This window comes from Leptidea sinapis, chromosome 17 (genome assembly GCF_905404315.1).
Source record: "Leptidea sinapis chromosome 17, ilLepSina1.1, whole genome shotgun sequence".
NCBI lineage: Eukaryota > Metazoa > Arthropoda > Insecta > Lepidoptera > Pieridae > Leptidea > Leptidea sinapis.
The window spans coordinates 7,751,170-7,765,202 of record NC_066281.1 but is presented as its reverse complement, the minus strand read 5'-3'; the positions used below and the strand labels follow the sequence as shown (position 1 = coordinate 7,765,202).

At 35.0% G+C, this 14,033-nt stretch overlaps 2 protein-coding genes across 2 annotated transcripts; one reads left to right on the top strand and one right to left on the bottom strand.

The window, feature by feature from the left end:
- The first annotated feature begins 3,408 nt into the window (after positions 1–3,408).
- LOC126969148 (uncharacterized protein C18orf19 homolog A) lies at positions 3,409–4,998 on the top strand. Its single transcript, XM_050814472.1, has 3 exons — positions 3,409–3,886; positions 3,965–4,110; positions 4,226–4,998. The coding sequence occupies exons 1-3, from the start codon at positions 3,519–3,521 to the stop codon at positions 4,462–4,464; spliced, it is 753 nt and encodes a 250-aa protein (XP_050670429.1). The 5' UTR covers positions 3,409–3,518; the 3' UTR covers positions 4,465–4,998.
- Positions 4,999–6,263: 1,265 nt separating this feature from the next.
- Positions 6,264–13,536, bottom strand: LOC126969145 (LIM domain-containing protein jub). Its single transcript, XM_050814467.1, has 6 exons — positions 11,915–13,536; positions 11,664–11,833; positions 10,447–10,509; positions 9,367–9,532; positions 7,268–7,408; positions 6,264–6,739 (listed from the first exon to the last, which is right to left on the bottom strand). Exons 1-6 carry the CDS (start codon positions 13,395–13,397, stop codon positions 6,630–6,632), a joined length of 2,133 nt encoding a protein of 710 aa, XP_050670424.1. The 5' UTR covers positions 13,398–13,536; the 3' UTR covers positions 6,264–6,629.
- Between the last annotated feature and the right edge of the window lie 497 nt (positions 13,537–14,033).

The following is a 14,033-nucleotide window of genomic DNA, read 5'->3' as shown; positions in this document are numbered from 1 at the left end:
GGCGTGTCGTGCGAAGGTGGAATTCGGTGGCAGGAATCAGGTTAAACAGCTCTTCAGAACACTCCCCGTGATAAATGCGGTAGAAGACACACAATGAAGCGACGTCTCTACGCAACGCCAAGTGATCCAGCCGTTCGCAGAGCACTGGGTCCCCGACAATTCGACCTGCACTTTGTACACCGCTAGAATGTGGGCCGGCTTGAAGTATTGCCGTCCTCTATTGATGACGCCCAGCTTCTTCGAAGCCAATTTGGCTTTGCCCTCCAGATGGCCACGAAATTGACAATCGCTCGAGATTTCGAGACCCAGTATTCCAATACTAGGCGAGGCTTTAAGGGAAGTGTTGTTGAAGAGCGGTCATACGACAAATGGGGTTTTCTTAGTGGTAAACGCGCAAACTTGAGTCTTCTGGGGGTTAAATTAGACAAGGTTCAATTTACCCCATTCCGCGACCTTCTCGAGAGAGGACTCGATAGAAGACACAAGTTTCTCCCGGCACTGGTCGACGATTTCCCGAGAGAGACCTGCATGGCCCGTGTATACGGCATCACCAGTGCTGTCGTCTGCATAGCAATGTATGTTGGAGGTGTCCAACATATCATTGATATGCAGAAGAAACAGCGTAAGAGATAGCACACAGCCTTGGGGCACTCCAGCATACACGGGCTTCGGGTTCGAGGAATATCCGTCGACAACGACCTGTATGCTGCGCCCAGTGAGGAAGCTGGAGGTCCACTTGCAAAAGCTCTCGGGAAGCCCAAATGATGGAAGTTTTGTGAGGAGCGCCTTGTGCCATACACGATCAAATACCTTCGTTATATCCAGGCTAACTGCCAGGACTTCCCCCTTGCTTTCAATAGCCGCCGCCCATCTATGTGTTAGGTATACCAGAAGATCTCCTGCCGACCGACCATGGCGAAAGCCGTAGTGTCGGTCGTTGATCAACTGGTGACCTTCTGGATATACCAAGAGCTGGTGGCTGATTATGCTCTCCATGATTTTGGAGAGCAGGGAGGTAATAGCAATAGGCCTGTAGTTTTCCGGATCCGAACTGGATCGGATGGACAAGGGCTGACTTCCATGAGTCAGGGACTACGCCTTTGGAATAAGAGCCTTGTGGATAAAATACTTACCTACACGTGCGTACACTCCATTGAAGCAATAGGGCTGTCAGGTTATTTATCTAACCGTATTTAAAAAAGGAGGAGGTTCTCAATTCGACTGTATTTTTAGAACGAAGTTCCTTATGGAGCGTTGCGGAGCGTAAAAAAGTAATAGCGTAAGATTTTTATGTATGATATATACAGTGTCTAATTTAATATTATAGTCTACATGATGTCTGTTATGTAATATTTTTAAACATTTTATTGAATGTTTTTCTTGGAAATTATTTTTAAAGTGAAACTTTTATTACATCGTCTCAAACTTTTTGGTCTGTGTGTTGCATCGCGTGACGGTCGGGCGGCGCCTATAGTTTGCAGCAGCTGACCGTGTAGTGTATAGACTATTTATTCTGTTCTACTACTCATTTGTGCCAGTGCTCCCCGCTATTTTGTTTGTTTTTGTCGGTGTTTAATGTAAATATTGTTTGTCAGTGTGTAATGTAATCCTTTTGAATCCATATTTTTAACCAGGCCTAAGACACAGAGTTCAATAAAAATATTAGTTGGAGAATTAGCCTACCTTTTATTATTTCCCATTATCATTCGAATTTTCCAAGCATAAAATTGAGATTAATAAAGCGATTTTTATACCCTTAATGGAATATTATTCCAAAAATTTTTAGTTAATTAATTTATTTTTAGTTTTTTAATGTCTTTGTTTTTTATGTCTTTGTTTTTGTCTTTGTTTAATATGAAAAATTTTGATTAATAAGCTAAATTTTATTAAAATATTAACAATAAAGCTACTTTTATACCCTTATTGGAATATTATTCCAAAAATTTTAAGTTAAATGTCTATAATGTGAAAAAAGGTTTCACTTTTACCGTGGTTTCATAAAACCACACAATCCTTTTTTGAAAATATTTTTTTTAACTGGAATGAAAACTTAGAAATAAGTATTTCTTTTTAAACTTTGTCCGTTGAAGTTTTACTTCTACCACAGTCTTAATAAACTCTTCCCTACAGTCATCCCACGAACATCTCTAGACGAGGCAATTATCAATTTCCTGTGTTTCAATCAAGAACAGTTAACATCTTTTTCGAGATACAAAATGGTGGATATGACTTTTTCAATAAAATGAATATGGGTACCTTTCTCGCGGCTTTCGCGAGTGTCAATAACGAACATGACATCTATTTTGAGATTCAAGATGGCGGATATGACATTTTTAATACAATCAATATGGGTATTATTTTCGAGATTTTCGAGTGTCAATTTGAAATATGACAGCCATTTCGAGATCCAAGATGGCGGATATGACTTTAAAACGAAGCCATTGAGAGTCATTCTTAATATAGGTACTACAGAACTATTTTGTTTAAAAAACGATAGCTCAGGTTTTGATGGAGCCGAGTTCAACTGACCAATACGCGGGCATTTTTAAAAAGATTGCGGAAACAAATAACAAGTGACACTCGTCTTGACGCTGCACTCGTTACTGCAACACCCCGAAAACCCCTAAGGGGCCTCGTCGATGCGCATGTTTGTGTGAGTGTGTCATTTCGAACGTTTGTAGGTAGTTCCATACTGTTACATTATATATACTCAGTAGACATAATTATGTCTACTGTGTCTGTAGTGAGTTCGGTTTCACGTCCTGTCTAAAAATTATAATACGCGAAATAGACGTTGACATTTAATATTACCAAGTAAATGTATTTTATTGGACTTGTATGAAGACGATGACGGATGAATATATGCCCATAATACTTTCTATTAAATATAAGTGAAACAGAATTAATATCAATCAAATTAAAACAATTTTTAGGTAAAATGACAATAATACGCACATACTTCAACAAAGTATCCAAACAAGATGACCATACTAAACAATCGCGATAGTGTTATTCAAATTGTCGTTGACATTGCATGAGAGATACCAAGTCAAAAGATTGTAAATAATTCTAGAGACTGCGTTCATTGCTAATGAAATTAATTACATTACAACTAGAGTCTGCTCTAGTTCAAATAACTCTACTTGTGTATTAATGCCCTATGGTATATAGCTATGGGACATATAATAGTACGTCATGATACTTCTTCAATTGTATTTTTGTTTGAGCTGCTTACCAATGCTCTCAATAATTCAAAAATAATAATTCACTTGATATTGACATAAGAGTCAGTGAAAAATGAAGTAAAGCTCTTACGTCACACACTTACGTCAAGTAATGAAATTCAAATTGACATTTAATTTTAATTTCAGTCATTAAATTATCTTTGTAATTTGGTACCTGTACCGTAGGATATTATTGTCAGTGTGAGAAAAGTCAAAACATTATTTTGCTATTTATTATATTATTACGACTCGATTTTAGAAATGTGTAGAAACTGATATTTTAACAATTTTGCAATGGCTTTATCACTTAGATTTCTTTATAGAGATCATGTATATTTTCAGCAAATAATTAAACCGCTAAGATTGAATATAAGAAAACATGTTCCTATTAGACGTGTATCAAGTGGATTTTATACATCAAATATCAACCAAAAGGCTTTAGTGGCGGAAAACATGTGCAAGTCTTATTATAAACCTCTTCGGCTTTGTTCTACTCAAAGTAGTAATGAGGGATTAAAACCCCCACCACCAAGTCCAGAAAAAAAACGTGGTTTAATACAGCGATTTAAGGAAATGTATAGAGATTATTGGTATGTTCTTGTTCCAGTACATATGGCTACATCGGCTATTTGGTTTGGAGGATTTTACTATGCTGTAAGAAGGTATGACTAAACTGTAATGTTGAAGCAATATTATGAAACAGTAATCAGTATTAACTATTGTATTTACACTTTTTTTAGTGGTGTTGATGTTGTGAGTCTGTTTGAATCACTCGGTGTGAGTGAGAAACTGATGGAACCATTAAAACAAACTGGTGTTGGATACTTTGCCCTTGCATTTGCAATGTATAAGGCAGTTACGCCTCTCAGATATGCTGTTACACTAGGTACCTAATTCAAACTTACATGGCATAAAATTATATTAAATTGTGAGTCATTAACTAAATAATGAAATAGCAAATCAATAAATTGTTTTTTTTATTTTTATTTTTGTTTCTCCAGGTGGTACTACTGTTGCAATTAAAAAACTAACAGCTATTGGTTGGATTAAGCCAGTTCCCTCAAAAGAACGCCTCAAGGAGATGTTGCAAGAAAAGAAAGAAAACTTACATGATAAATTCAATGAAAGTAAACAACATTACCATGCTCAGATTAAAGAGAAACAGACACAAGTGATTGATGAAATGAGGAGGTACAAAACAGAAATGCGTAATATAAAGGATAAAGTAAAGAAAATGTGATCATTATATCTTATTAACATTAGTTACAGAAACAACGGCTTGGCCATTGTATGTTATGCAACAAATAAAACAGCTGCTGTTTGAAAAATTATTTATTGTTACAAAAAATATAAATAAAACTTAACTAGTACTTGAACTTTAGTCACATAATAATTATTATCAGTTAACAAAAATTAAAAACATCACATGATAAATCAAAATGTACAAATAGTATGAAACACAACTTACATACCTAGATTTGACAGCACATTGCCGGAATGTATATTATGGCATTTCTTCTAGGTCAAGGTTGTGTAAAAAGAATAAACGAAAATGATAATGAATACCATCCACATGTGCTGCCATTCAAACATAGAAATAATAAATGCATCAATGTTGCAATAAATTAATAATACTTGTGACTTAGTATTTGTTTTTCACATTTTGTACCCTTTGTTTAAATAAATGTGTTATTCTCCAAGTAATAACTTACAACATGTGATCCAGTTATTTATAATAATATAATAAAAAACTGTTCAAATGCAGGTGAACCAAGGATATCTTTTATTTCTTAACTTGTATTTATATTATGTGGAATTACAAAAAACTTTCCACAAACATGATTATTATAATTCATAAAATTTATCATGATAAGGGTTATATATTCAGTCATGACTTTAATTTTTGATGTGCAACAGAAGCACTACAAAATGTTAAATTTATAAATACATATTTAATTGTCTCTAGGTAAATGAATTTTTATAATGAAAATTTGGTTAAATTGATATTAGATATTTACAATTTTTTATGACCACATGAGTTATCCCGGATAGGCCAATTGCATCACAATATTGAGAGCTGCATGTGCGATACAATGATGAGCAGTAAATCTATCACAAAACTCAGACATCACCATTATTGGTTCAACAAATCACAATGAACTGCTTAAAAACTATGTTTACCAATATTGCTTGCAAAGCATCAACATACCTACCTAATAATAATCTATATTGCTTCTTAAATTCCTACTTATATAACTATATTGTTCACTGCAACATACATATTACTAAAGCAAGTTCACCTTATTATCAAAACAGTACAACAGAGCTTTACTTTCTACCAGGTGAGCGACTTGCCTGTTTGCCCTTATCTCCTCTAATATCTTTAAACAAGCAATTCTTGTATATATATAATCTGAATCTCGGAAACGGCTCCAACAATTTTCATAAAATTAAGTATGCAGGGGATTTCGGGGGGTGATAAATCGATCTAGCTAGGTTTCAATTTAAAAAAAATAGTTTTATCCATGTTTGAATGAGAAACAGCTACAATAACATTAGAATACAAAGGTAAATTTCGCCACTATATACAAGACTATTATAGCTCAGATGGGACATTGGGTAATCCGGAAAGCAGAAGACCCCGGTTCGAATCCAGATGTCCTATTAGTTTTCTTTTTTGTTCAAGTTTTGTACATTCTTAAAAATCCGAGCAAGGCTCGGTCGTCCGGATATTCTCCTCTAATATTAAAAAACTTGATTGGCAATATTAATGATGTGATGAAGATCATCTACCATCAAGTGGGCCAGAATGCTTGTACAATGATAACCCAAAACAACAGTACATAGAGCTGACACATGAAATGTATAGTATCATATAATAATGAAAACAGGGAACTCATTTACCGGGCAACCTGCAAAATCATTATCTGCTACAAGTTTAATGGTACAATATCATAATATACTGTGAAGTTCTCTCGAGAATTGTTATTTATGACAACTCCATTCTGGTGTCAAGTCATAAATAAGTACATACAGCTATTCTAATATAATTATTTATTAACAATAAGCCTTACATTGAAATTATACACATGTATATTGTAGCCACATCGTTAAATATTACTTTTAAAATATTGACAATCAAGGAATGGTTGTTTATTTAATAAAGACTATACAACTAGATAATGTAATTATTAGTGTAAGCAATGTCATGATCTTAAAATGATTATCTCTTATTTTTTGAGCAATTCAAGTTACTAAAACACAAGTACATCATTAAATATATAGCTACTTCTTTTTCAATATTTAATAATACCTTCATTTTTAAAGAACATGAGGGAGGCATTGTTGATAATTAAAATCTCATAAATAAATATTTGTAACATAATAGGTACATTAGTAACAATATTAACCCATGTATTGATAAGAGGCTGGCGAAAGATGTGGTGCCGGTGGCATTCCTGGCCCTGTAGCAGCCCCGATTGTAGACAAGTGGCAAGCACGACACATTAATTTACCTGTAAAAGATATTAACAGTTTAAAATATATGATACCAGTACTGCTTAGGTTGAAATCAGGATTTCTGCACAACTAAACTTGAGTGATACATAGCAATTCAAATTAAAATATTTTTGTTCAAATAGGATATGACTGAAAGTCAAAAACTACCTCCTAGAACTAGTATTCCTCATCTCGGAGAAGAATAGGTGCAAGAATGTCAATGGGCTTTTATTTTTCATAAAAATATGGTTACAATGTACAATATTATCGTACAATAAAAATTTATAATTGGCATGGGCTCCATGTCGTATCATTAGAGTCATTTATGTTATAGTACCTTTAAACTTTCGTAATACATTTTTATTTTAAAAAGACTTTTTTTGGGAAACTTTTTTTTATGACAATAAGGGACGATACGAGCAGGACGTTGAGCTGATGGTATAGATACGCCCTGCATATTACAATGCAGTACTGCTCAGCACTGCAAAAACCCAAACATTCTTATTGGCACTACAATTGTGATATGAAACATTACATTTACTTACCGGCAAGAGGATAGCAGCGTTTATCTGGCTCATCCGTCAGTTGCATCCCACAGACACAGCACATGTAGCAGTCAACATGGAAGTCGCGATCCATTGAGACTACCCTTACTGTTTCATCGGTACCTTCTACGGGTGTAATGCCTGAAAATATATTTTAATCAATAGATTAACCCTATATAATGTATATGTATAACTTGAACCCTATCAATAGATAGGGTTCAAGTTACACAAACTCACTGACTATATAATTTAACATATTCACTCCTATCTCTAGAGAGTTACAGATAGCTGTTGCTTGTTTATATGGAAATACTCATAAATACCCATAAATATGGCACAACACAAAACCTTCAAATTTTTAAGCTATTGCATAGCTTCTATCGCGGGCCTTGAGCGTGGAGACCGAATCCAGAAATTCCGTAACGAAAAAAACCTAACACCCCCAGTGTTCCGTGATCAGCGCCATCTATCGGAAACTGTTATGTTGTATTACACTCGATAGATTCAACGTTCGATTTAGACATACGAAATAGTTTATGAAAGTGACACTAGATGTCGCATAAGCTAACACTATCTAATAAGCTACGCAATAGCTTCTATCGCGGGCCTTGAGCGTGGAGACCGAATCCAGAAATTCCGTAACGAAACTAACCTAACACTTACTTACTAGATGTATATAGATATTTCGGCACGGTCATTACAGTTGCCGTGGAACAGCGGTTATCACGTATGCTTTTTTGTGCAGAAGGTCCCAGATTCGAGCCTGGGGTACATCTTGATTTTTTTTAATTTCTTTATTTTTTTTTATCACGTTTTTTTAATTTTTATTATTATGACAAGCATTTTTATTTAGTTTCACCTGTCCCGTTGTCTGTCTATAATCAAATCTTGCAAGTTAAATTTTACTCACTTCCCGTTTGCTTTTTTTAAAATTAATTTTATCAAAAAAAAAATCCGCATAAATAAAAAATTATAATTGCATAAGTTGATAAAAAATGGTATGCAATAGCTTTACCGCAGCAGTCCCCGAGTGCCACACGTCTTTTTCTTTTATTGATTTCAAATTTGGAATGCTCGCAAAAATTGATCATTTCCCGCGAATAAGGCAATGGGGGTTTTCAAAGAAAACAGAATTACAGTGATTGATATGCATAAATTGGGTACTGTGAAGCAGTCGGTCATTATCAATACACTAGCGGCATAAGATAGATGTCGGATGTATGTTCGTATATCGTACTATAGATAGATATACCAATATACATATTATATAGACTGTCAAAGACCATAAAAGATCGAGGCGGCCACATGCTGTTAAAAGTGAATAGAATGCTGTTAAAGCCAGAATTCGCCGAAATCCTATGAGGAAATAAAAAAAATTACCCGAGAAATTAACAAATATAATAAATGAGAAGGATGTAAGATATGGGGAAACGGATAGCTGCAACAACTTTAGCAGTAAGAGATAATTTATAGGTATTTTCAGGTAATTGAATGAAACACTCGAAAAGCTGTTGACATACTAATGAATGGTTTGACGAAAGTATACGTGTTTCGTAGGGGCGTGTAGACACACGAGACAGAGGTTGGTGACTCGACACGACTCAGGAGTTGTTGAACCAAAGTATGAAACTAGAGTTAATAGTACTCATACTATTTTAATAGACTCATCTAACCACACTTACACACTGGCCAAATAAGCTGACGCGCCGTGATTGGTTCGGTTCTGTGACGTACATCTCAAGAAAAAATACGTACCAACGGCGAAGAGACTAACTTTGTTTGTTAATTCAACATATTTATATATGTTTCAATAATTGCTCCAACAATGTAGGTAAAATACTATAACTATTATTGTTTCCTAGTGAATACCAATCTTGTTAGCTTTCTTAACACCAGATATATTTTAGTTGATTATAGTTGGTTATAATTGTCAAATTAATTGACTGGATTCCTAACAGTTAAAACCCAATAAATTATACAAGCATAATTTCACAACAGCTAGTGTATAAAGTGTAGTGTTAGAGTATTGTATATTTATTACATAGATAACAGGATTATGGGATTTGCAGTATGGTAAATATAACATAAAAGAAACATACCTTTACCACAGCTAGCACACTTGGGTGCAAACATCCGATGATAATCATTCACACAGTAAATCTTGTTATCCACATCAACAGTAAATGGAACTCCATCTAAGCATTCATTGCAAATACAGCATCTAAAGCATCCTGGATGATATGATTTGCCCATTGCTTGTAGTATCTGGAAAAATAAATTTACGAATAAATAATTATTCTATTTTTTCTGAATTATTAATGAATTGTATTCATCCAGTAGGAATAATGACCACGCCATTGTTATGAATTTGGGAGCTCCACCACTTGTTATAAAAAAAAACTATGTTTAAAAAAACCAACTTCCAAAACTTAAAAGTATAAAGTAACTTAATAGAGTTTAATTTAATACACCTGTGGTCCAAATCTTATACCTTTAGTATTCATAAAATACTATAATTTGTATGTGCTACCTAATGTTAAGAGTTTAAGTCGGTGCTGCCTGCTTGGGTTGTTTGGTTCTAGACAAAGCTATCCGGATCAAAATCACGCGTGGCCAGTGTTGGTGCCTTCTATTATATTTGGCTTAGAACCAACTTCAAACCTACCAATAAATAGCACATACAAATATTATTAATTTTTTTATTAATATTTAAGGTATAAGATTTGCATAACAGGTTAATTAAAAATCTCTATTAAGTTATTTTATACTTTTGAGTTTTAAAAGTAGGTTTTTTTATACATTGTTTTTTTGTAAGTTTTAATTGTTATATATTAAATAGTATTTATTTATTGTGGGTAGGCCTATGAAAGGTACAGAGTACAGGTAGACTACGACCTACTTTTCGGCAAACGGGTTAATAATAATAATATATTATCAAACTTAATGAAAACTCCTAAAAATATTCATAAAAAGAAAAGTACCTACTGAGCTAAACTATGTCAAATTTTTATGGGACCAAATAGCAAACATTCCGCATCAAACTAAAGAAGAATCACAAAAACCAGATCAAAAATCTCATTGTAATTGGTGTACATAAAAAATACCAATCGAATTAAGAACCTCCACCTTTTCTAAGTCGGTTAAAAAACGTATAATATATGATACAAGACAATACATACCATCTCCATAATGAGATGTCCACATATTGCACACTTTTCTGCTGTTTGTTGGAACCCAGAATACTGTAACAATAAAAGGAAAATTAATGTTTCTTTATACATATAAAAATGAATTGCTGTTCGTTAGTCTCGCTAAAACTCGAGAACGGCTGGACCAATTTGGCTAATATTGGTCATGAATTATTTGTGGAAGTCCAGGGAAGGTTTGAAAGGTGAATAAATATGAAAGTGTTCGGAATTAAATAAAAACAACAATTTTGTTTTTCCTTTGATGTGTCCCCGATATTTGTTTTGTATGGACATAATATTTTCTATCAGAGAACTTATTGACGCATGGTTTGACAGTTCTGCTGTGAAACAATTTCATTACAACAACAGAGAGCATATTTTACAAAATAATTTTTGATGTTATGATATATTATTGACAAATTCATGAAAAACAATATTTTATTTATTATATACCTACAGAACAACATCTGTCGGGTCAACTAGTTGTTAATATAAGAACATGTTATTATTTGCTGCTACGTACAATACACATATCTTTCTGTATTTTAATTCAAAAGTGTATTGACATATAGAGCTCCTCCTCAACAAGAAAGGTTCTTTTAATGATCTATATTTTGTGTGCTATTTCCACAAATGAAATAATTGTGGCAATACTCTTGCAGTGTCAACAATATCAATATATTTCATTTTTAAGCCCAATCTCCAAAGTATAATACTATTGCATCTATACTGAGTCAATTGTTAGTGCAACCCATTTGTAAGGCAATCAGAACATAGAAGCTGTCTAAAAGTATTCTGATGAGAGTTGTGACAAAAAGCTGGTAAAATTATCATAGTACCCTGAGATACATGCCAATTTTTTGTTGCAGTTACAAATAGATATGTGGAAGGGAATGGCAGTGGGAGGCTCCTTTGCACAGGAGGCCATCTAGATTATTGGTACCACAACGGCACCTATTTCTACAATGAAGCAGGAATGTGTAAGCATTACTTGGGTCTGAAGGGTGCCGTAGATAGTGAAATGTCCGGGTGAATGATTCATGATCAAGGTGACGATTGCACTTGTAGTGCCACTCAGAATTTTTGGGTTTTTCAAGAACCCTGAGTGGCACTGCATAGTAATGGGTAGGGTGTATTAACTACTATCAGCTGAACATCCTGCTGGTCTCATTCCTTATTGTCATAGAAAAAAATTGTATAATATTTACCAAATAATCTTCCTCACAGTAAACTTTTCCATGTACATTATAGAAAGCTTTTCCCCTGAGTGCACGGCCACAAGAGCAACATATAAAACAGTTGGTATGATATAAATTGCCCATAGCTTGGCAGGCCTGACCTGCTCCTGTAACCCCGGCTCCACAGGTGTGGCAAATACCTTTAAAAAATTTATAAAAAAATATAAATTTTAAATATATTATGTAGGCTTTGTTTAAGCGAATACTAAAAATTTATATACCAAAGTATTCTCCTTCTTCATCCTGTCGCTCCATCTCCTCTTCCAGCTGTCTTGTCATTTCTTCAATCTTTCTTTGAGCTTCACTAGGTCCGGGTGGTCGCGGAGGAGTTATGCTATAGGGAAGCAAACTCTTACCCCTTCCACCTGAACCTCTCGATCCAGTGGATACTTGGGAAACCGAGCTCGGAGTAGGACTAGGAGCAGGAGATTGAACAGGAGAACACAAAGAAGTCCTAGTTGAAGTTAAATTTCTTGAGCCTAAAGATTCTGATGCCAACGACACATTATCTCTTGTTGCAGCAGCTACTGCCAATACGGATGTACCTCCAGTCATGCATACATAGTCTGAACCATTTGTTTCATCAACAATCTGCATTCTGTTTGCATGAGGTTTTAAACTAGTATTGTAACTACCATTTACAACTGAGTTCTTTACCTTCCCTATTCCATTACCTAATGCTGGTTTAGGATGAAAGAACTTGGGAGGTGGAACTATTGTCTGAACTTCTGTAGCCACATTAACTTTAGGCCTTTGTGCACTTGGAGCAATTGATGCATAAATTGCAGTAGACGGAACTGTCACAGATTTGTTGTTAAAATCAACAGATTTGTCATGTTTCAGCAGGGCACCCACATCAGTGTACTTGGGAGGTGCAGATTTCATAACTGTGTAATCACCACTGCAAGTGTCTTGATGAGAATTATATGGTGGTGGAGGTGGAATTTTGTCAATTTTATTTTTTTCCTGTATTAAATGTGAAACACTTTTGTTAATATTTGTATTCGGCACTTGTGGACCAGGAGTTGAACCCTGCTGCATATAATGCTGGTTGTGATTAGGCTGAGTCTTGTAATCATTATTTTTATCATTATCTTGGCAGAGCATGTTTTCATACACTATTGGCTTAGGCCTAGAATTGACAGGTACTTGGGGTTGTGCTTTACTGTATCGCGTGTCGTAATAACCATCAGACGCGACAGGGGGACCCTGTTGATACAGGTGATGGTAGAATGGCGCCTGCGCCAATTGTTGTTCACCGTAATATTCAACGTTTTCGTACACTGGAGGTTGATACGGGCCACTTGTGTTACCAGGTATCTCATACAAGTCTTCTGTTTGATAACTGAGCGATCTCTGAGATAGTGAATCAATAGAGCGTGTAGGACTTGCAGGTAAAGCAGCAGTATTGATATCACGTTTATTAATTGAAGCTATTGTTTCAACACGTTTTGGAGTCGCGTATTTGGATGCAGCGATAACGTTTGACCTTTCATAGAAGCTGTAATCATGACGGTCTTTCGGGTTGCCCTCTAAAGTAAAACTCTCGATCGCACCAACTGAACGATTTTTGTTCTGAATATTGGATGTAGTTGTGCTTTGCGCCTGCTCAGTATCATTTTCGTCTTTGTTTGATATTTTCAAATCTTGCAGGCCGAGAATACATCGTTGTTCTTCGGTATTATTCCTTCTTCTAGGGTCCATTATAATGTTATTCCACTTCAATAAGCTACAAACACTCACAACTATTATAGCGAATTGCTTTCATAATTTTAAACAACTATTAAAAAATTCAAAACATGCCTAAAAACAATTACAGAAGCCTCAACGACAACATGAAGATTCATCTTTCAATTTTCATCAATGCAGATTCCAGTTCCAAAGATCATGAGTGACATTGACATTTGATAACACTCCTGACAAAATCAAGAACCTAGCACGAACGATGAATTAATAATCCATGGAATTGGTGTAATGATAAAAATAAAGTATCTTAAACGTAGTTTTCATTTCAGAGCTTAGCTTAGTCATATCTTGTAGCCTTATAAAAGAGGCTGAAAAGGGCGCCGTAGCTGGTGAAATTACTGGCAAATGAGACTTAACATCTTATGTCTCAACGTAACTAGCGCAATTGTAGTGCCGCTCAGAATTTTTGGGTTTTTCAAGAATCCTGATCAGCACTGCATTGTAATGGGCCTCCTCCTCCTCGCATCGGTTTCCTCAGTGCTCATGGTCGTGATCATCTCGACAGAGTACTTTGTTGCGCATTATTTGCCGCCATCTGCCCCTGTCGACATCCTGTTTAAGAAGTTCAACTAAGAATGGGATACGGTTACAATT

Coding starts and splice junctions, on each gene's coding strand:
- LOC126969148 (XM_050814472.1), top strand. CDS start 3,519: ATGGCTTTATCACTTAGATTTCTTTATAGAGATCATGTATATTTTCAG. Junction 3,887..3,964: donor TTTTACTATGCTGTAAGAAG/GTATGACTAAAC, acceptor CACTTTTTTTAG/TGGTGTTGATGTTGTGAGTC. Junction 4,111..4,225: donor CAGATATGCTGTTACACTAG/GTACCTAATTCA, acceptor TTGTTTCTCCAG/GTGGTACTACTGTTGCAATT.
- LOC126969145 (XM_050814467.1), bottom strand. CDS start 13,397: ATGGACCCTAGAAGAAGGAATAATACCGAAGAACAACGATGTATTCTC. Junction 9,533..10,446: donor GACATCTCATTATGGAGATG/GTATGTATTGTC, acceptor TTATTTTTCCAG/ATACTACAAGCAATGGGCAA. Junction 7,409..9,366: donor GTGTGCTAGCTGTGGTAAAG/GTATGTTTCTTT, acceptor ATATATTTTCAG/GCATTACACCCGTAGAAGGT.